The following is a 23,769-nucleotide window of genomic DNA, read 5'->3' as shown; positions in this document are numbered from 1 at the left end:
TCTGGGAGGCGACGGCCCGAGCTAGGTTTCTTGGCGAGGACTTGGTCGTGATGCTTCTCGATTTTGAGAAGGCATACGATAGAGTTGATTGGGGATTCTTAGAGGGCACTATGCTACGCCTGGGCTTTGAGCCAGGATGGATCAGAGGGGTGGCAGCTTTGTATTCCACAGCTCGCAGCCAGGTGCTGATTGCAGGAGGTCGGGGGCCGAGTTTTGAGCTGACCAGATCAGTCCGTCAGGGGTATCCTCTCGCCCCTTTCCTTTTTCTCTTCTTTGCGGAGGCTATGAGTATGTATTTGTCAGCAGAGGAGGTTGGTTTGAGAGGACTTCAGCTCCCAGTCCGGGGGGAGGATTTGCTTGATGCTGAGTTTGCAGACGACACGGGCTTATTTTTGCATGGCCAAGAGGCCAATCTTATTCGGGCAGAGCAGTCGCTCCAGGTTTTTAGTGCAGCTTCGGGAGCATTGATCAATTGGCGCAAGACAGTGGCCTTTTGGATCAGTAGTGCTCCCACTCCGGCATGGAGTCCGGACCCCGGTTTTAGATGGATTCCTCCCGGCACAGCAGTGCGGTATTTGGGATGCCAGATTGGCCTCGATTTGTCACCTGAGCAGCAGATTGCCCCGCTTCTTCTGAGTATTCGGAAGAAGCTATTGTATTGGAGTACAGCTCGACTATCCTTGGCTGGGAGGGTGGTGGTGGCAAATCAGGTGCTGTTAGCGACTATGTGGTACATTACGTCTTGCTGGATTTTCTCGAGCTCTTGCATCAGCCAGGTACAGAGGCTGATCAGGAACTTTCTGTGGTCTGGGCGGGACGGTCAGCCAGCTCGGGCAAAGGTTGCATGGGCAGTTATTACACTTCCGCTGGCTCAGGGCGGTTTGGGCATTATAGATCCAGTCGATCAGAGTAGAGCCTTATTGGGGAAGCTTATTGTTCGGGGGTTGCTTCCAGGCGCTGAGCCTTGGAAAGAGCTCCTCTTGCAGCGACTGCAGGCCCGGGCGCCTCCTGCAGGGGGTACTTGGGCACCAGAGATTCGCTGGATCTTCATAGAGATGAGGAGGACAGGCCTCAGTAGAGGATGGGAGGACAGATTTGCTTTGAGTATCCTGAGAGCTTGGGAGCTGCTGAGACCGGGGCTCTCTCAGCGGCCTCCTTCTTGTGTTGAGGAGCGGGCCAGGCAGCCGCTCATCTGGAGCCCAGCGGTTCGTACAGAGCAGGGTCATATGCTGGGTTCTCGGCCTCGTCTAGCCTGGGGACCTTTAGCGGCAGGCCCAGCTCGTAGTTTTGGAGACTGGCAGGCTTTCTGCAGTCTACCAGAGGAGACCCAGGTGGAGAGACTGAGTCACTTCAGAGGGGGATTGATTATGAGGGATGATATTCAGGAGGCGCTTTCAGAGGAGTGGTTCACACCTCTCGAGCCAGTGGCCCCACGGTGGATGGGAGCCTTTACACAGTTGGAGATCCTGATTGCTGTCAGAGCTAGCACTGAGGATGGCAGATGCCTCTATTATGAGATTCAGGATGAGGGCAGACTCCAGAGAGTGGAGGTGGAGTCGCCTTTGGTTACAGAGTGCACCTTTCAGAGGATTCGGGTGGTGGCTGCCGCTTCTCGGAAGTGGCATATAGACCCCGACCCTGCTGACGTGCTCCCGGATTGGCGCATATGGGCATATGCAGCGCGCCCCTTGGCCCGGCTGCAGTGGGACCCCGGAGAGTACGAGTGGCATGATCCTTATGCATCCCTTGAGGCCACAGAGATCACATTTTTCCAGTATACTGTCAGGCTGGGACGGCATATCTTGACGGCGAGGAGGACGGTTTCTCCAGCGGCAGCGGGGCATTGGCGATTGCAGGGACTATCACAGGAGTTCCTGGAAGATTTCTGGGCTCGGCTCTGGGCTAGTCGACAGGCCCGCAGGATCTCGGCTTTTCAGTGGCTGGTTGCCCACAGGGGCTCAGCAGTTGGCACTTGGCTTGTTTACAGCGGTCTTCCGACGGCCTGCGTCCGATGCGGCCACCCTATGGAGACACAGAGACATTGCCTTTGGGACTGCCCTCAGGCACAGCAGATTTGGCTGCGGATGCTGCGTATTCTGGCCCCCCTCTCTCCAGAGGGTATATTTACGTGGGGTGCCGCTGCTTGGTCGACTTTGTCAGGGCCTGCTATGGGCTATGAGATGGAGCAGGGCAGTCAGGCCATCAGATTTATTAGGGGCCAGCCTCGCCTGGTTCCGGCACCGGATTTCTCGTCCGCCAGCTGGACACAGGAGAGGGATTTACGATGGGAGCTCCTCAGCAGCCTCACCATCTGGTTCACCTGGAGGGCCCGGTGCTTCACGGCCTTTGAGGGGAGATTGGAGCCACCAGCAGAGACTGTTCGGGGGATTTGGCAGGAGTTGATCCACACCCTGCGAGGACAGTACGACCGCATCCGAGGAGACTCGGATGAGGCGATCTTACGGCGCCAGGCCTTTCATACCACTTTTGGCGCTGCGGCCCGTTCTACACCCTACACACGGGATCCCCCCGTTGGCACTACAGGCCACCTGTTTGGCTCTTCCCCCCCCCCATTGTATGATTTAGCCGTTCAGTCCTTTAGACTGATGCTTGTATTTTGCAGCACCTAGGGAGAGTCTCCCGGGCTGCCATGATGTATTCACTGCTCTTCTCTCTGTTAGGAGCAGGAGAGATCTCTTTTGTAGCCCTTCGGGCGTTTTTTACATAATTAATGAAAGGATCTTTTCTCGGAAAAAAAAAAAAAAAAGGACGAGAAACAAGTGATCATAAGAGAAAGAGATGCTTCTCCTCCAGCTAGCCGCTCTGTGAGGAGAAGGCTATCTCATACAGGGGAGGAGGGGGGGAAACAACCACACAGGTGGTCTGTCATGCAAAATGATTTCACTGCCTCCATCTCCAAGAAAAGGGAGGATGGTTTGGATGGGTGGCCCAATAGGCACCCTCTCACTCATCCTCTACATGTTGGGAAAGCTTAACTTTCCTCTCTCTCCTCTCTCTAGAAGTAGGCGCAACCCATATGCGCTTCTTTTTTCCACTTTTGCACACACACACTTATGGAAAAGCCGATTTTCTTCTTTTTCATGATTCCCATAGCCATGAAAGCTTGAGAAATCTTGTCTTCTACTTATATAATCTCCATATGATCACCAATTTGTAAAGTTACTCTTCTATTCATGAATATAGAGCCTCCTAAGTATTCTGTCGTCCCCAAATTTTCTGTAAACCCTAATTTACAGAAACCCTAATTTTTGGGCAACCATAGTACATCTATAGCTCTCTGCTTTGGGCATCGTTTGCACCCAAAAGCCCCAATTTTGGAGCCGAATACCTGTTGAAAACCCTAATTTCAGCCAGGAGTGGAAATGGAGTCCTGGAAGCGTGGACATCAACCATACGATGGTTGTACTCAAAGACAAGAAGCAGAATTGCAGTAAGAGCTCATTTAAGCTCTCTTTCACCTACTCAAGATCCGAATACTAGTCATTATGGTCCTATGTCTCGGTCTTGGCACAAACAATGTTTGTGTATGGATGCCAACGGAGCATAGTTGCATTTGATTAGTTATGAGAGATCGAGGAGTGAGACTGTGAAATCAAATGGAAGCTATGGAAGCAATCAACCGCATCAACAACCATGTTTGCAATGTTGTTTTTATTTGCATGAATGCCTATGGACAATTTGGCATGTGAATGCCCGTGAAGCTTGTAACAGGAACCTTAATAATACAATCTATTACAAGAGGGGTCGACCCTTTCTAGCCCTAGTGCAGTATCCAAGTGATTTCAATTTTCAGTTTTGTTAAGCTTTATTTTGTGTGCCATTTTCAACTTGTTTAATTGTGTTAATTGCTTAAGTGTAAGGCAAGATTGTGCTCAACCCTCATTGGTATCAGAGCCTAGGATCTTCTCTTCTTATTACAAGGAACACGATTCAAAATCTTGTAAACACTAGCATTTAGCATTGTTAGATAATATGGCAAGCCAGACAGATACCATACGGGATGTAAATGCAAGACAATATGTGTATGTGGAGCATGAAGAAGAGAATGTAAAGGTCTTCTCCATCTCTACCATGGATCCCACAAGCCCTTTCCCAAACAGCAGTAGGGTTGTACCAAACCACATGTCCTTCCTATAGTCACAGCTTGCATGTAACCTCAAGAAAACTAGAACATGTCCACATGAATCCAAAGACATGTTTTCCACATGAAACCAAAGACCTGTATTTGATAAACCAAAGACCTATATCCCATAGCCATAGGCCTGTTTCCTCGATACCAAAGTCCTGTTTCCTCTCGAAAACCAATGTCCTGTTTCCATGACAGATAACCCACATTGGTTTCCTCTCGAAAACCAATGTCCTATTTCCATGACAGATAACCCACATATGCACCATCCAATCACGGTGCCAAAAACCTAGAGATAGAAAGATAGAGGACGTGTCAAGCAATCCCTGAATACACATAGGTCCAGGTCGAAGCGCAACACACATCTCTTCCAAGAACATCATCATGTGCTTCTTAACTTGATCCTCTGCATCCCAATCTCGTAAAATAAAAACCTGCTTGCGAAGAGAGAGAGAGAGAGAGAGAGACCCCTTGGCTGTTAGCCCCTCGGTACCTCGTTCAGCTCACCTGAGAGAGCGAGAGAGAGAGAGAGAGAGAGAGAGAGAGAGAGAGAGACGCGCTGACTGCTTCCACACATGCAGCCACCTGGCGTAGAGGGCCTCCCATCTGACACCCGTCTGGCTGCCCGACTGGCTGTAGAGAAACTCCTGCCTAACGCCTGCCTGGCTGCCCGTCTGGTTGCCTGCTTGGCTGCCCTATACTGCCAATTGCTGCCCGACTGTAGTCCATACCTAGCAGCAGCAGTAACACCTGGCCGCGGCGGGAGCAACAACAGCACCCCATGCGTAGCAGCACCTGGTATAAACCATCCGGCCACCCCCACACAGCGACCTTCCTCTTCAGCTCGCCACCCTTCCCCTTTTAAAGAGGCGATGCATTTTTTTCCTCAAAAACGCCAAAAGCAAAGGTTTAAAAAACGCATGCTTTTCAAAAATATAATAGTAATATTTTAAGCATCAAAGGTTATTAAACCTTATAAACTTAGGCTGGCCACACTTATGAGTTTTCCTTTTTATATTAACTGATGCCTGACCAAACTGTCCATCTCGTGCCCATGCCCATGCCCATGCCCATGCCCACCTGCTTGTTGTCCAGAGGGAAAAACACAAGGTCGTAAACAATCAACTCCTTTAGGATACTAGAACACTTGTTAAGGGACCCCAACATGAGGAAGTTGTATCCGAAGCGAGTGTCTGAATACTTGGGCAAATCTCTAGATGACTTGTTCCTGAACTCAGCTAGCAAGAAAGTGTGCCTGTAAATGAAGGATACAATCTGGGTGGCTTGCTCTATGATGGGAGCAATCCAGTCCAACTTCCCAATGTCCTTGAGAAGATTGTTGAGGCAGTGCGCCATGCATACAGAAAATGTGATATGAGAAAACTTGTCACACAACAATCTGTCGACTGCCTTGTTCGCATTCTCTCCATCAGCTACAAACTGGATCACTTTCTCTTCACCCACCACTTGTACGGTTGCTGACCACTCTTGGAAGAGTGCTTCTGCACTTTCCCTTGTCTCGGACGCATCATGTGATGAGATAAAGTAAGATTGCCCTCTAGAATAGACAAGTACAAAGACCAACTAAGAACAAGCTGATTTCTTTATTGCCTTGGAAATAGAAATGTGGCTTAGAACGGGTATGGTATTTCCACTAGCACCTGCATCCATACAAACTTCCTACCCCTACGAGTAAACATAACTTTCTTCTCTTTGTGCAAAATCTTGGGATCCAAACGATAATGCCATGGCATCCCAAGTATCACATTACATCCCGTAAGTGGTGCTACGAGGAAGTCTTCATGATCCAAATATCCCTAAATTTCTTCCCAGTGACCTTGACGTCCTTGCTCTCAAAGGCAACATCTGCATGAAAGTCCATGCCCAATTCCTTAGCCCAAGAGCAACAGCCATCTAAATGGATATAAAGTTATCTGTAGAGGCATTATCAAAAAGGAATAAAGCTGTTTGATCCTTTAGCTTGTCCTAAGCTTTGCATAATATCTACTCGTTGGCACATGTGTAGTATTACCCTGTACATCGGATATAACATTCAGACTCGGTTTCGCATCCTGCACATTATTCTCTTTGGGATTCTAGAGGCATTAAGATTTCATGTGATCCTTGCTTCCACATAAGAAACACTTAACCTCTCTCATTATGCAATCAAAAATGTGCTGTCTGGACAGCTTAGAATCATCCTTTTTACCCCTGGCTTCTTTTCCAAGCCCCCTTTTACATTCTTGGACTCATTGGGCATAATCTTAGGTGGCTGTCCACCCTTTTTCTGCACATTTCCAGCTCTAAATTTTCCCTTATATGAGCTGAATTCTTGTCTTTTTGATGCTCCCTTCCATGTAGCTCCTCAAAAATAGTAGCTGAATATATGAGCTCCTGTAAAGTGTTGTGGGGATACACTGCAAGGCTCTTTTGAATGATTCTTTACAGCCCTGACTCAAACTTTCTTTTCTTCTCATCCTCACTATAATCGTCATGAAAGATGTGACCTTGAGAAGAATCCGCCAAAACTTTAAGACATAAGAGGAAACGGACTCGCCTTCATCCTGTGTTAGCCAATCCCATTCCTTTCGTACATCCTTTTCGAAGTGAGGAGGAAGGAACTGATCATAGAATTGCTCTTTGAAAGCACCCCATGGACGAGCAGTTGTTCTATCCAAGAGCTTTGCCATCCACCAATCACTTGCAGTATCTTTAAGATGCATACCCCATGCCTGAGCATAGATTTCTCGGTGAAGTTCTCAGTGCAAAAGGCTATTTCAAATTGCCTTATGAAAGCAGTGCCTTGGTGGTATCTAGCTTTCCATTATAGCTCTCGAATTTGATGTCCTTGTTCCCTGACTTGAACCCTTTGGCCTTCTTGCTGTGACAAGCATCCCGACGATCTAAAACATCATCCTCTTCGTCATGTCTACGATGGTGACGGTGCCTAGGTCTAGGGCTGATTTCCCATGCAACACCCTCCACTCTGGATGGAACTCTGGGACCAAGAACATACCTAGAAGGTGGAGATATCACCGATAGTGCATGAAGATCTTCTGCATCTCTCATATGGGCTGAAAACCCCTCACCATCCGCTCGAGCTGCATGTCGATGTACATCATCTCCTCGGGCTGCATGCCCTCTCACCTCAATTGCATGGGCTGCATGCCCCTTATAACATCTGTCTAGGCTGCATGCCCACTTAAATCACTTGCTCGGGCTGCATGCCCTCACATCACTGGTGCGGGTTGCATGCCCTCTCACAACATCATCAAAATTCCCTTCACGGGATAACCTGCAAAGTTGCTATGTGAAGACCCACTTGCCCTCATCATCGGAAACAACATTGCCACGGCTTTTCAAATAAGCAACAGCCAACTCTCGAGGTTTGTCAATACCCATCTGTTGGACAATTGCATCAAAAGTGACCACATCAGCCTTAACTTGAGAATTTGATTCAATAACCCTCCGTACATCCGGGTCCCTTTGCAAAGCACGGAGCTCGTCAAGCTCATTCATCAAAGCATCAAGATCCTGCCAATCCTCAGCCCTGGCAAACAACGATGGATCGTTACCTGCCAAAGCCCCAACATGTCCCTGTCTCTATCCTCTTTCCGCATGCGGTGAATACAGGTGATAGAGTCCTCCACATAATGATTTGACTAGCTAGCCATAATGTATCTACCATATTTTCAGAAAGAAAAGAATTTCCATGCCCCAGAATCAATCTCTACCAGCTTCCCAAGTATGATACTAGACTCTAAGGGTGCAACAATGCCCCAACACAAACAAGAGGGCCACAAAGTCTTTCCACACGCTCACTGCCGCTTAAACCAAAAGCAACCTCTTTCGAGGCGCAACAGTAAGAGGAGGGCTACCTCAGAATCCCAACCTTCTCTGTTACCAATGTAACGGAAGGGTAGGCATACCACGGAAATCTTATCAATCATGAAAACTAAATAAACACACAAGCATGCCAGAGAAAAGAAAGATGTCAGTTCTGCACAATACACCACACTAGGAGCCAGAAGATAGGCTGACCCCCCCCCCCCTTTTTTATGGTTAGATTATCAAAAAGAAATCTGATTCCGAATACAACTTTGTGGGTGCCCAAGGATTCTCCACTGGCTAGCACCCATATCTTGCAGTGCAGTACGAAAACAAAACAGAACATATGCTGAATTTTGATGTCAATCTTCAACACCAGAGGGCATTCCCGGCATTAAGCACATGTAGGACAACCATGGACAGCTCATAGCACTCCCACATCAACCCAGGACAGCCCTGCATCTTCATCTTCCTCATGTCTGGCTCACAGAGCAAGTCGACCAGCTCACAAAGCAAGTTGACCAGCTCTCAGAAGCCACAAGAGAAGTCGACCAACAGCAGTTCACAAGCCAGATGGTCTCCGATCAATAGAGGATGTCCTGCCACCAGATGAAGTCGACTAGCCTTGGCCACACCCTTGGTTGAATTCCGTCGCAGTAGGTAGTGGTAGATGGCTGTAGGAATTTGTAGAATTAGTCGACCAGCTCCTCCCATGCACCAAAAAGCAGGCGCCTATCCAAAACTAAAGTTCCCTCCACTAATGAGTCTCCCCACTGAAAATAGCTTAATCTTGTGCTTTTCTGGTCCGAAAGGAGGCGCCTACAAGCAGTTGGCCCAAATTTTGTCCAGTGCCCATCTATTGGCCGCCACGTGTATTACATTGGTCCTGCCTAGTGTAAATAACTTATAAGTTGTTCGGTCACTTATAAGTGAGTGTGGACCTGCACCCATAATTATTAGTATGTGAAATCATAAAGCTGTAAATTGGGTTTTTAAAGACACTTACCACCTGCAAAACACATGTAGACCACCTCTCAGTCCCACACAGGTGTGCACATTCATGTACACAGAGTGCCCAGGCGTCCACGGCCCATGGACAACAGAGGCAGTAATCTCAGACATTGTCCAGACAAACAAAACAAGTCATCCAAATATAAAATCAAAGTCATGCACACACATGAGTACAGCTAGACTAGAAGAAACACCCATCTGCTCATTTGTATCAGGTAAAATGTCCACGGTTCATGATCCTTCTGAAACCTTCCCAAAACATAAATACAGAAGATCACCAGGATAGCTAGTCCTAGGGAAAACAGCCATCTGCTCAGCTGTATATCAGGTAAAATGTCCATGGTTCATGATCCTTCCGAAACCTTCCCAGAACGTAAATACAGAAGATCAGCAGGATAGATAGTCCCAGGGAATCACATCATGTCAGGCTCCATGAGCCATACATGTATTTTCATGTCAGGCTCCATATACAAAATCTGAAAATGGAATATTGAGAGGAAATTGGCCATTCTCATTTGCTTTTCGGAGAGTTTAGTTTGCGTAAGAAAGTATCGCAAACTTTGATGGTCGGTTTTGAACACAAATTCAGCTCCCAATAAGTATTACGCTCTTTAGATCAATGCGACTAAAACATCATGATCCATCCAATTTGTCCAAGATATCATCTATCCTCGGAATTGGAAACTAATTTTTGATGGTTATCTTGTTTAATGCCCTTTAATCCACACACATACGAAATGAACCATTGTCACAAAATTCCTCATAGCTTTTGTTTTCTACTGTTCATGTGTGGCATATGGAGCTTGACATGACATACATGTATGGTTGGTGGAGCTTGACATGGTGTGTTTGAATGGCATACTCCTGGCAAGAAAAATGTGGTGGCCGATGCATTATCAAGAAAGCCATGTGTGGCTGCAATTTTGATTGCCTCTCATCAAGACTTGTCTAGTATGCGTGAAATGTTATCATTTGGATCCTGATTTTAGAGATATATGGACTGATTTGATGGCTGGTCATGCAAATCCATCTTATATGGTTAAAGATAGCTATCTTACGAAGGATAATTGCCTATGCATGGTAAATGACTTAAGGCCAAAAGTTTTGGATGGATGTCATGCACCTCCGTATGCATGACATAGGGGATAAATTTCCCACTACACAAATGATTGAAAAATATTTCTTTTGGCCAGGCATGAGGAAAGAGAGAGAAACTTTTGTTCATGCATGTATCACATGTCAAAAGGTAAAGTTTGATAGGCAAAAGGCCCCTAGTTTACTTCAGCCTTTGCCTATTCCTAACCAACCATGGGAAAGCATCACAATGGATTTCATTATGGATCTTCCTCGTACACAATATGGTGATGATGCAATTTAGACCATTGTGGACAGGTTTAGCAAGCAGACACATTTCATACCTGTCAAGAAGACCATAAAAGCTAAGCATATGGTCAAACTCTTTATGTCACAGGTGTTTAAGCATCATGGCATGCCTGAGTCAATTGTGGGGGATAGAGATCCCAAAACAACGAGCCTCTCTATTTGATAACATGGATACCAAGCTGAATTTTTCATCTGCTTATCATCCTCAAACAGATGGACAAAGTGAAGCCGCAAATTCAGCTATATTGGATTTGCTTAGATGCTATGTGGCAGATCAAAAATCTTCTTGGGAAAAGATCTACCAATTGTGGAATTTGCATACAGTAATACGATAAATGCTTCTACAGACAAGGCTCCTTTTGAGATCATGTATGCAAAGTGGTATTGCCACCCATCCTATGCACTAAGGATGAGATTTTTGATGCCGATGAGTACGTAAGGGACCTTGATATTGCCTTTGCATAGGTTCGGACACCCATTGAACATTCTCAAGCAAAGCATAAGAAGGCTGACGACAAGCATAGAAGGCAATTGGATTTAGTATTGCTGAAATTTGAGAAAGCCAGGCTTAGTAAGAGACCTGGTAAGGAGGGAGCATGCCCTAAGCTCTCTACCAGGTATTATGGACCCTTCAAAGTGATCAAAAAGATAAATGATGTGGCTTTTCGGCTTGCTTTACCGGATCATTGGAAGATACACAATGCATTCCGTGTGAGCCTCTTGCGCAAGTATGTGGGACCTTGACCTGTGGAACCAGTCGTAGAGGATCCATCGGAAGTGTATGAGCTCAAAAAGGTTTTGCAACCCGAACAAATTGTCTTTCATAAAGAGCGTAAACTTGCAAGCGGCAAACTACAAAGACGCGCTATCTTGCAGGGTTGCAGGAAACGCCAGCGTCGCAGGCGGAAACGCCGTTTCAGCGTTTCCTGCAGCGGCGAACGTTTCCGATACGCGGAAACGTGCAAGAAACGGGACACGTTAATTCTCTGCCACGTGTCAAATCGCCTCAGCAAATTAAATTTTTTTTAATGCTTTTTCGTTTCGCGTAAGTGACGCGTTAGGTTTTTAACGCGTAGAAATAAAAATTGCGTGTTCTCTGCGCGTTGTGTCGTCTGGCGCCATCGTCGTCTGTCAACAATGCGAAGCAAGACTTGGACCAAGCATTGTCTACATAAATGGGCAGACCACTTCAGCATTTGTACTCTCTTTCTCTCTCTCTCTCTCTCTCTCCATCACCATGTCTGCCTCCAATGTCACTGGAGAAACAGTCTGAGGGTAGAAATCCTAGGAAAGAGTGCTTCTGCTTTGATTGTGCGCCACGTACTGTGATCTTTGAGCATTGCAAGTGTCCACTTATCATTAGAGGCTATCTATCCCTTGACCACGCCATCCGAGAGAGAGCCCGCAAGTGCAAGTGTCCGAGCATCATACTCTTACCAGAGTGGTTGTGTGCTAACAAACAGGACACTGCTTTTCCACCAATCACCCGAAGGAGAGCACCGCTATTTTCTTGATCCTCGCCACAATATGTTTTCCTCACCATCTGCTTCACAAGGTCCTCCACCAATAGGGTTTCGGGTAAAAACACCACATTCCCCGGAGCCTTTATGGAAGTACGTGACAGAGAAAGGTGCATTTGGTAAAGGTGGGACCAAAAAATGGGCTTGCTCATTTTGTAATCGAGAGTTTGGAGGATCCTATCCTCGTGTGCGCGCACATTTGTTGGGGATCACAAAGGAGGGGATCCAACTTTGTTCGAAGGTTTCACCAGAAGACAAGGCACGTATGGCTAGAGAAGAGCATGAAAGTGCTAGCAAAAAGAAGCAGAAGATCACTCATGCTACACATGCGTCCGGGAAGCAATCCTTGTCGCAGCCTTCGGTGGAAAGTATGTTTCAAAATGCGTCTAGAGAAGAAGTGGACGAGGCAGTGGCTCGCTGTTTCTATGCTAATGGTTTGTCCCTTACTCTTGCCCGTTCTCCATACTTTCACTCCATGGTTTCTGCTATTTCTTCTTTTGGGAAGGGTTATAAAGCCCCAAACTATGAGAAATCGCGGACCACACTCTTGGAGAAGGAGCGAGAAAGAGTGGCTACTTCCCTCTGTCCAGTGGAGGCAAGTTGGGCGGAGTATGGCTGCTCCATCATTTCAGATGGGTGGACAGATACAGCGAAGAGGCCTTTGCTTAATTTCATGGTGTCAAACTCTCATGGAGTATTGTTCAAGAAGTCCGTGGACACAAGTGGGAACCAGAAGACAGCAGAATTCATAGCTCAGCTTCTCAAGGAGATTATTATGGAGGTTGGCCCTAAAAACGTGGTTCAAGTGATCACAGACAGTGCAGCAAATTGCAAGTTGGCCGGTCAACTCATCGAAGAGGAATTCCAGCACATCTTCTGGACTCCTTGTGCAACTCATTGCTTGAATCTTTTACTCAAAGACTTATCTATAATTGAGTGGATGAACACAGCTATAAACAACGGTAAGAATGTGCAGCAATTCATAGCCAATCATGATGCTACGAGGGCAATGTTTAGCAAGCATTCCAAGCTTAAGCTCATAAGAGCAGGCGATACCAGGTTTGCCTCAAACTTCCTTATGCTCCATCGACTTGCCAAGGTGAAGGAACCCTTGAAGCATCTTGTCACAAGTCAGGAGTGGGAGAAATGGAAGAGCCAAAGAAATGCTGCTCAGGAGGTAGAGGATCAAATTCTTTCAGCTTCATTTTGGGAGGGGATTGAAAAATATGTAAAGATTTGTTGGCCAATTATGGCCATGCTTCGCATTGTTGACAGAGACGAGCCATGCATGGGCTTTGTGTATGAGGGCATTGACCAGGCACTTGAGAAAATCAAGGAGACGCTCTTGGAGTATACAAGTGGTGAAGCAATGCACGAAGAAATTCGTGCAATTGCAGAATACAGGTGGAATATGCTTCATTCTCCCCTTCATGCCACTGCCTTTCTTCTCAATCCTATGTTGTTCTTAAAGAATGCACATAAGGATAAGGAAATCATGAGAGGATGGAGGTATACCTTGGACAGGATATGTCAGAATGCCAATGAAAGGACTATCTACAAGGCTCAATTGGCAAGGTACATTGGGAAGCAGGATGATTTTGCAGACATTGACGCTCCTGGGGACATGCTAAAGTTATCTCCTGTTGCGTGGTGGCAAATGTATGGTGTAGGTACTCCTCAATTGCAAAGATTAGCTATAACTCTCTTGTCTCAAGTTTCGAGTGCATCCGCTTGTGAGCGGAATTGGTCTACATATGGCTTCATACACTCCATCAAGCGCAATCGCCTTGGCCATAAGATGGCAGAGGATTTGGTATATGTCCATAGTAACCTCAGGTTAACCTCTCGAAAAGATTCATCATATAAGATGGGTCCATGTCATCAATGGGATGTCATAGAAGAAGATCCCATAGATGAATGGTCTGAGCAACAAGTTGATGTAGAAGACTTGACTCCAATGTCTTGATCTATGAAATTTGAGTTTTCTTTATTCTTTTTGCCTATGTCAATTTTCAATATAATGTTCTTTAATGTCATGTTAAAACTCATCCTACCCCCGACGTTTCCTACTACCTATGCTCACCGTTTCCTTTGCCGTTTCGACGTTCGACGTTTCCTTGCCAGAAACGTTTCGTGTGACTTAGCTATCTTGTGAAATTCAAGAATTATTCTCCCATGGATGCAAAGTGGATGGATGAAGCTTACTTTCAGGAGTATCTGCAGCTCCTTCGAGCATACCTGGAAGCATTTTAGTTGTGGTCAACTGTTTAGAAGCAAGGGAGGATGTCACTATTTGGGCATTCTCTGCACTTCAAACTTATGGACAAGTTCCATAAGATGGACTGGCATGGTCGAGGACTTGTTGTCAAAACCAAGAGCCAGTAGGTTGGGGATATTGATATGCACCCATATCCAGAATATGGTACCATGGGTTACTAGCTAAATGAAATGGGAAATTGTTCCATGGTGCATTCTTGCATTACATTTATGCATGTAAGGTTTTGAACCTATTTTCGCATGAACTGTTTTGTTGCATGCGTGAATTGTGCGTGTAGTTCATGAGTTGGGGACGCCCTCTTGTGAACCGTGCAAGTGAAACTGTCTTCTGACCTCACTTGTGGGATGTAGACAGGTGGTAAGTATACTACTTTACTCTATGTTGCTTATTTTATGAGCAAATGGTAAATTTTTCTGTATTGCAGGTCCACACTTTAATAAGTGTGTCCACCTAAGTTACAAGTGAGTTTGGGCGTCCACACTTCATAAAAGTTTGAGCAGACAATTCATAAAGAGGTTGGACCAGTTTCCACTCCCAGTCAACCAGGCACATATTCAGGCGTCCTTTTCTGTATGTTATGAGCTTTGGGCAACCTCCCACATGTCAAGAGGAGGGATGGTTTGGACGGGTGGATAGGCACCCCCCACTCATCCTCTACATGTTGGGAAAGCTTTACTTCCCTCTCTCTCCTCTCTCTAGAAATGGATGCAAACCGTATGGGAAACTACTTTTTTCACTTTTGCACACACACACTTATGGAAAAGCTGATTTCATGATTCCCACGGCCATGAAAGAGTTCCGCCTCACACAGAGATTGATATGAGGATTGTCTCATGGAACATTCAGGGTTTAGGGAGACCTCAGTGTTTTCAGAGACCAGGCGTCCTTAGAGGAGAGCTTCAACGAGCTATGGTGGGAGGACCTATCGACATTCTTTTCCTCCAGGAGCATCACCTTACTGAGGGGTGCATCTCCATGTAGACAGCGAGCGCCCCTTCTGGACCTAAAAAGCACACACCTGAGATATTATTGACTGGGATACTCATCTATGGCCTCTAGCCAAGATGGAGCTTGGTGGATCAGCCCACAAAGACCAAGAAGGGGAGATGGTGAGGTGTTGCTTTTTATGTTATTCTATTGCCCCCAAATTTTTTGTAAACCCTAATTTATAGAAACCCTAATTTTGTCAGAAAACCTAATTTTGGGGCAACCATAGTACATCTACAGCCCTCTGCTTTTGTGTTATTCTATTGCCCCCAAATTTTTTGTAAACCCTAATTTTAGGGCAACCAAAGTACATTTATAGCTCTCTACTTTGGGCATCTTTTGCACCCAAAAGCCCCAGTTTTGGAGTCCAAATACCTGCTGAAAACCATAATTTGCAAAAACCCTAATTTCAGCCAGGAGTGGAAATGGAGCCCTGGAAGCGTGGACATCAACCATACGATGGTTGTACAAAGGCAACAAGCAAAATTGCGGTAAGAGCTAATTTAAGCTCTCTATCACTTACTCAAGATCCGAATACTAGTCATTATGGTCCTATGTCTCAGTCTTCGCACACACAATGTTTGTGTATGGATGCTAATGGGGCATAGTTGCATTTGATTAGCTATGAGGGATTGAGGAGTGAGACTGTGAAATCAAATGGAAGCTATGGAAGCAATCAACCGCATCAACAACCATGTTTGCAATGCTGTTTTCATTTGCATGAATGCCTATGGACAGTTTGGCATGTGAATGTCCATGAAGCTTGTAACAGGAACCTTGATAATACAACCCTTTCTAGCCCTAGTGCACTGTCCAAGTGATTTAAATTTTCAGTTTTGTTAAGCTTCATTTTGTGGTGCCATTTTCAACTTGTTTAATTGTGTTAATTGCTTAACTGTAAGGCAAGATTGTGCTCAACCCAATACCGGGAGGTCTCATTCACCCAATTCCACTTCATTGTTCTCATTTAATGCATTGCGAGTAAAGAACAAGGCATAGAACCTCTCCTTGAACTCTTCCCGTGATCTAACACGATTTGGTGAGAGCTTCTCAATAAGCAACCAATGGACAGCAGTACCTTTCATAAACATGCTTACATGCTAGAATCTAGATCATCGATTTCTTTGCAGGAGCATGTAGTGTAACTTGGTTGAACACAATGCTAATCAATACACTTAAATACACTAAGATTTAAGGACACTTGCTCAAATACAAGAAGTAAATTGCTGAATTGACAAGAGACACACAATGAGCCGGAACGGCCAACCCCTCCCTTGAGTAAATTGTATTACTATTGGAGAAATTCAATACATAGCTTCACGGGCATCCATTGCCAAATCCTCCATGCCAATGCATATGAAATTCAGCATTTAGAAAACAATGGTATGTCAATGTAGATCACCAAGGAGCTGCCTTGATACCCCGCCCGAATTCAGTGCCCATATTCTCTACCATTGGCTCTATGTTCTACCAAGCAAGGTAGCAACATCTTCAAGAGCACATAGGACAAGAGAAATACTACACAGGGCGGCTAAACAAGGAGTCCTGCCCTTCTACTGAATAAGTAATGACAACACATTGTCCAATTAACTTACTAGTCTTCATAGAAGTTGTTGTAAGCGGAAGCCTTCACATTGGAAGCTTTAGAAGTGTTTATATCTTCGATTTGCTGCAATTCTTCGCGACAAAAGTCTTCAAGAGGATGAAGGGAACCTTGGGAAAGCTTCCCCTATGGTTCAATTTGAGAAAGGAAGGCTGAAATTAGGGTTTTCAGCAAAAAGACCAGAAATTACAGCAAAAATGAGAGCTGTTTTGCTGAATTTCAGTCATTGGGAGTGAGTAGGAGAGTGATTAGCACTTGGAAGCTTGGAAAACACCCTAGCAAGTTGGGTATGGCTATGGAGAGCTTGGAAATGGAGAGAAATGGTGGAAAAACAGAGTTTTCAGCCTCCAAAAATCCTCATGAAGAGAAAACACGAATTTTCTCTTAATAAGTAAGTGAATTGGGGTCCAATCAGGTGAGGGGACATGAGGAGATGCCCATTTATAAGTAAAAAGGGAGGATCAGGTCCTGGACATTGAGTCTTGTCCGCCTCGGGACTTCAGTGGAAGCGGTCATAATTTATAAGTGACTTTTGGGCGCCCAAACTTTAATGAAGTGGGAACGCACTCACTTATAAATATTGGCTAAGTCCTAAGGGCTATTTGAGCCGATTGGGTAATACTTACCACCTGTTCACATGCCACACAACCATGTCAGCAGACAGTTTCACACACACGGTTCACGGGCGGGCGTCCCCTACTACACATAGGTCATGCAGGCATGAAAACAGCATGCAATTTCATTTGCAGGCAAGCACATAAAGATGCTATGCAATGCAGCATTGGCATGAGCAATTTCCGTTCATGAAACCATATAAGACCAGGCGTTTCCAGGCAAGTATATGAGATACCAGACCCAATGGAAAGCCAATCCTCCAGGCGTTTCCGGGCATGTACACAAAGGCACAAGTCCCAGCGGAAAGCCAAGTCCTCCAGATATTCCGGGCATGATAACGTCAAGTCCCAGCGGAATATCATTTCCAACTATACAGCATGACACGTGTCACTCACATGCATAGGCACATTCCATAAGCCATGGACACCAATCCAATATGTACATAGTGTGAAAGCAAGAGTGAACCATTCAGGTGGCCAAATGGTGACATCCCCCCCTCCCCCCCCCCCCCCCCCCCCGCGCTTCTAAACAGTTGTCCGCAACTGAAATGCATCCAAATATGTCTGAAGCACATGCGGGCAATCTTTGAAGAACTCTTCATCTACCCATTTAGCATCAATGGAAAGATAGTTCTTAAACTTCACAAGATAACGCCTCACAACTTTGCCTGCAGCAGCAAGCTTGCGTTCCTTGTGATACACAATCTGCTCTAGCTGCAAGATCTCCTCAAGCTCATCCACTTGTGGTGGATCCTCAATGACCATTTCACTGGGCTCCGGCCCTACATACTTGCGAAGGAGACTTACATGAAAAGCATTGTGTATGTGCCAATGACTAGGTAATGCTGATCTTCTCGATCACTCGAAAAGGCCCATAGTACCTAGTTGCAAGCTTAGGATATGCACCCTCTTTGCCAGGCCTCTTTGCAAGTCTTGCTTTCTCAAATTTCAGCAATACCCAATCATTCTCTTTAACATCCAATTGCCTTCTATGCTTGTCGGCAGCCTTTTTATGTTTGTCTTGTGACCTTGCAATGGCTGTCCACACCTGAGCAAAAGCAATATCCAAGTCTCTTACATACTCATCCTTTGTGCGAAGAATGGGTGGCAAAACCACTTTACCATAAACAATCTCAAACGGGGCCTATCTCATCCTTTGTGCGAAGAATGGGTGGCAAAACCACTTTACCATAAACAATCTCAAACGGGGCCTTTCCCGTAGATGCATGCACTGTGTTGTTATATGCAAATTCCACACGCGGTAAGTACTTCTCCCAAGAAGACTTCTGATCCGCCACATAACATTTCAAGAGATCCAACACGGTTGAATTTGCAGCCTCACTTTGCCCATCCGTTTGAGGGTGATAAGCTGATGAGAAGTCCAATTTGGTGCCCATATTATCAAATAAGGCCCGCCAAAAGAGACTTGTAGTCCTTGGATCTCTATCCCCCACAATGGACTTCGGCATTCCATGATGTTTGAACACTTGTGCAAGATATATTTTAACCATATGCTCAGCTTTGATGGTCTTTTTGACCGGCAAGAAATGAGCTTGCTTGCTAAACCTGTCCACAATTGTCCAAATTGCATCATTACCCTGTTGGGTACGTGGCAAGTCCATAATGAAATCCATTGTAATACTTTTCCATGGCTGTGTGGGAATAGATAATGGCTGAAGCAAACCTCGTGCCTTTTGCCTATCAAATTTGACCTTTTGACAGGTGATACATGCACGTACATGTGCCTCTATGTCCTTCCGCATACCTGGCCAAAAGAAATACCGCTCAATCATGTGCGTAGTAGGCATTATGCCTCTATGACCAGCATATGGAGGAGCATGGCACTCATCCAAAACCTTTTGCCTCATGTCCGACACCACACATAGGCAATTATCTTTCATGAGATAACCCTCTTTGATCACATATGAGGCATGTGCATGACCAGCCATCAAATCAGCCCAATTAGTGGCAAAATCAGCATCTGTATGATACAAATCACGCATGGTAGACAAGTCCCCATGAGAGGGAACCGAGATAGCAGCTACATACGGCTTTCGTGACAATGCATCGGCCACTACATTCTTCTTTCCCGGGGTGTGCAAGATCTGAAAATGAAACATAGAGAGGAAATTGGCCATCCTCATATGCTTCTCTGACAACTTAGTTTGAGTAAGAAAATACCTCAAACTCTGGTGATCTGTCTTCACAGTGAAATCAGTCCCAAGAAGGTAATGTTTCCACATAGTAAGTGCATGAATTACAGCCAAGAGCTCTTTCTCATAAATGCCAAGAGATAGCTCTGCATCATACAATCTACGACTCTCATAAGCCACGGCAACCCTCTTGATTAAGGACAACCCCTATGCAATTTCCAGATGCATCACATTCCACATAAAAAGGTTTTTGCAAATCCGGAACGATCAACACTGGACCATGAGTAGTTGCATCTTTCAATTTGAGGAATGCATCTCTCTCTACATTAGTCCATTTGAACACGGTCTTCTTCTTTGTCAAATCATGCAAAGGAGAAGCAATCCATGCAAAGTGCCGAATGAACCTGCGGTCGTAAGAGCATAATCCAAGAAAACTACGGATCTCATGCACCGAACTCAATTCGGGCCAATTCCGAATTGCATCAATCTTTGCAGGATCCATCCGCACTTCATCTTTGGACACAATATGCCCAAGATAATGTATCTCTGACAAGAAGAACTCACTCTTCTTTGCATTTATGAAGAGTTTATGCTTATGGAGCTCTTCAAAAACAATAGCGAAATGAGCTTTATGCTCTTCTTCGGTCTTCGAGAAGACTAGGATGTCATCAAAGAAGACACCTGTAAATTTCCTGTACCCACGGAATATGCGATCCATCATTCTATTGAATGTAGCCGGGGCATTTGTAAGACCAAAAGACATAACAAGATACTCATAAAGCCCAAATGCTGTCCTGAAAGCAGTTTTGTGTACATCCTGAGGCACTACACGCACTTGACGATATCCACTCTTGAGATCAATTCGGCTAAAGCATGCCGATCCATCCAACTTGTCAAGGATGTCGTCTATGCGTGGAATTGAAAACCGATTCTTGATGGTAAGCTTATTCAAAGCTCTATAATCCACACACATACGAAAGGATCCATCCTTCTTTTGAACCAAGAGGACGGGTGAACAATATGGGGAAGAGCTTGGCTGAACCAAACCCTTCTCAAGAAGCTCCTTTACTTGCTTCATGATCTCCTCTTTTTGGGATACACTTACACGATAGGCTGGCCTATTAGGTGGTGAGCTACCCGGCACAAGATCAATGCGATGATCTTCCGGTAGTACAGGTGGTAACTCATTTGATAACTCATCAGCAAAACAATCATTGTGCTCTTACAAAAATTTCAGCCTATCATTACAAAGAGTGTTTACATGTACATTATTTTCCTCAACAGGATCTCGTACAAAAATCAAGTACGCAAAAATATTCTTTTTCATTACTTTCTTAATTTGTACATGAGATACAAGATCTATATATACATATATACAGATATATGTATATATGTATATATGTGTATATATATATATATATATATACATGATCTATATATACATATATACAGATATATGTATATATATATATATATATATATATATATATATATATATATATATGTATATATATATATGTATATATATATATATGTATATATATACATATATACATATATATATATATATGTATATATATATATACATGATCTATATATACATATATACAGATATATGTATATATGTATATATATACATATATATATATATACATATATATATATACATATATATATATATATACATATATATATATATACATATATATATATATATATATAGAGAGAGAGAGAGAGAGAGAGTGCCTGCCAAGGAAAATGGGCAAAAACATTCCTATCAGCGACAGGGCATACAGAGCATCTCTGTGGTACAAGCTGGCAATGTGTGGACTGAGAACGGACGTCTTCATTCTCAGTGATCTTTTATATTTAGTTGTATTACATTAATTCGTTTACGTGATACATATCAATAGTTTAGGTCTCTTCGCATGTTGTACGTGTGATTCTGCTGCACTCTGTCTACCTCTGAAAAACCTATCACAGAGGCACGAGTGTTCTACACTTCTCCCAGTCTACTGAATTGGAACCCTTGGAGTGATTTGCATTGATTGTGGTTGTTCAAGCTGAATGTACTACTCTTCACAACAGCTGCTACCAAAAGGCTTGTAGAATATGTGTTGAATGGAGAGAGGGATTCGAGAAAAAGTAGGCCAACGAAGTCTGCCCATTAATGGGCTAACTTAGTCACATTAGCATTTTGAGCTAATTGTATTCACACATAGCTTCTTTTATCCCTTTATGGATTAGAGCACACAACATGGGCTGCTTCTCTACAGAACCATAAAGCTACCCCTAAGCCTATGTATACAATGTACATGTCCTCATGAAGCCATGGCGCTTTGAGGATTCATGCATCTGATTAGCACTTTTTGGCTGATTATATAGTGTATGAAAGGGAGCTTCTCCTCCAAATAACACACACCCCTACCACGAAAGGAAAAGCATGGTTGCTGCCTTGCACTTCCCAGTAAGCTACATAACATTTTGCTTCACCTCAACAACCCCGCACACCTATATGACCAAGAGCGGTGTTATTGATAGAGCGTTCCCATTGTACAGAAATTAGGTAGCACTAATGTGCACCCCCTTAGTGTTGCCACAGAGTTCCCACAAAACGGCTTTCGTGCCCTGGGAAAAGTATGAAACGTTTTGGACGTTTTATACCTCTTTTTTCAGCTCCATTTTTTTCTTTTATTAAAAATGCGATTGCTATCAAATAGCAACATGCCTCATACAAGAAAACAAAGAAAACCCACCTGGAAACTGTATAACGGAATAGATGGTAAGTATTACTCCAAGCAACTCTAAATGATACCATCTCATCCACTACGTGCTGCACACTGTGTAAAGTAGCATTTCGTAGGTGATTTTCATGCTGCACACTGTATAAAGTAGCATTTCGTAGGTGATTCTTAGCTCATGTGTCTAATAGAGTAAGTGGTCACCGAAAACTATGAAGAGGTATTAGTCCGTAAAGCAATGTATTATTGACTACCACACTAGTTACACGTACAAGGGAAACAAACATAGAAAAGATGTTAAGTTGAAGATAGGTGACTGGGACATCCTGATAGAAGTTGAAGCACGTGGAGAAAAAATGTCTATCACCTCCAACCCCATATTGCTGCGGCAGTGAGGAGAATCAACCGGATCTAGTAATTCTTTATCTCAAAGCCAATAGTTTAAGCAAGGGACAAGACAGCCGGGCAGTATCTCAACGGCCGTTGAGCTGACTGTGAGGTTAAGTTCGGTTTGCATAGGGCAGAATTAGGTGCAAGAGTGGTAAGTACTAAGCCCAACACCAATTCCCTAATTTTGATTGACAAAAGCCATGCAACTCTTTGATGGGGGATGAAAAGCAATCTCAGATTTCATTTCCTAGCATGTAAATTGCATGCCATAGCCAAGGTCTCTTAACAAAGACTTCCTTGTATAAAAACAAAAGAGATTTTAAGAGAGATCAACAACCTGCACAGAGGGTGCGAGTGGTGATTCGAGCTGCCCAACCTCGGCTCCCCTGATAATCTAGTGGCCTACCCCCGGGACTAAATCCTTCTCTCTGTTGTGGAAACCTTCTCCTGCGCAGCCCGCGATCGCCCTGATCATCTGCTGCCATTACCTACAACGGCCTGCATCACTTGCGAGGAATCACAAGCATGACATCTGTGTATATGTATGTGTGTAAAACCCTTAGAATTTTAATGGAAGCCAATTCCGGAAATCCCAAAACATCGCAGAATGGAAACAACAGAGTTTCTTAAAATAATGTAGCAGTGTAAATAGGTAAGGGTTTATATATTCACCTTTGTAAAGGATTAATTAATAGCAAACCAGCATTTTGGTGCCTTTAGTAAGGGTGAATAAATAAGCCCCCACAACGTTTTTTGGGTTGTTATTAATTTATTATTCACTGATAGTATCTAAGGTAATATTTGACACGTGGAGCCCACAATGTTTTTTGGGTTATCAATTATTCAGTGATAAGCGTCTAAGGTAATATTTGGCACGTGTCTCTGTATGCTGCCCCTTTTTTCTTCCGTATTTTCTGTCGATGGTTTTTCTTTTTGTTCGTCTTTCGTGCGAATGTCGTGTTCTTCCCATGATGTGGTGCCCAGGCCCTAATTCTTTGCATCTTCTTCCCATGCCGTGTGATGCTTCTTTGTTTCGTGGCCATGGTCCTTCTAAGGCTACCCTCGTGCTTATGCTATGGTTATTGGCACAACACTTCGAACGCCTTATATTCGT

The 23,769-nt window shown here is 44.4% G+C and overlaps 2 protein-coding genes across 3 annotated transcripts in view; one reads left to right on the top strand and one right to left on the bottom strand.

The window, feature by feature from the left end:
* Nucleotides 1–23,332, bottom strand: part of LOC147628120 (Mitochondrial import inner membrane translocase subunit Tim17/Tim22/Tim23 family protein) — a 44,534-nt gene extending 21,202 nt beyond the window's left edge. For both annotated transcript variants that reach the window (XM_086813142.1, XM_086813143.1), the window contains exon 1: nt 22,993–23,332. In XM_086813142.1, the coding sequence (XP_086669268.1) occupies nt 22,993–23,140 (148 nt within the window). In that variant the 5' untranslated portion in view covers nt 23,141–23,332. The remainder of the gene's footprint in view (nt 1–22,992) is intronic.
* On the top strand, nt 10,988–17,256 carry LOC147628121 (uncharacterized). Its single transcript, XM_086813141.1, has one exon. The coding sequence runs from the start codon at nt 11,897–11,899 to the stop codon at nt 13,853–13,855; it is 1,959 nt and encodes a 652-aa protein (XP_086669267.1). The 5' UTR covers nt 10,988–11,896; the 3' UTR covers nt 13,856–17,256.
* Nucleotides 23,333–23,769: the final 437 nt, after the last annotated feature.

This window comes from Cibotium barometz, chromosome 19, assembly GCF_041138505.1.
Source record: "Cibotium barometz isolate CiBa-2024 chromosome 19, ASM4113850v1, whole genome shotgun sequence".
Classification (NCBI taxonomy): Eukaryota; Viridiplantae; Streptophyta; class Polypodiopsida; order Cyatheales; family Cibotiaceae; genus Cibotium; species Cibotium barometz.
Note: the sequence above shows the minus strand (reverse complement) of the source record. Positions and strands in the feature narration are given on the sequence as shown.

Excerpts from the sequence above, each read along its gene's own strand:
- LOC147628121 (XM_086813141.1), top strand. The coding sequence starts at position 11,897 with ATGTTTTCCTCACCATCTGCTTCACAAGGTCCTCCACCAATAGGGTTT.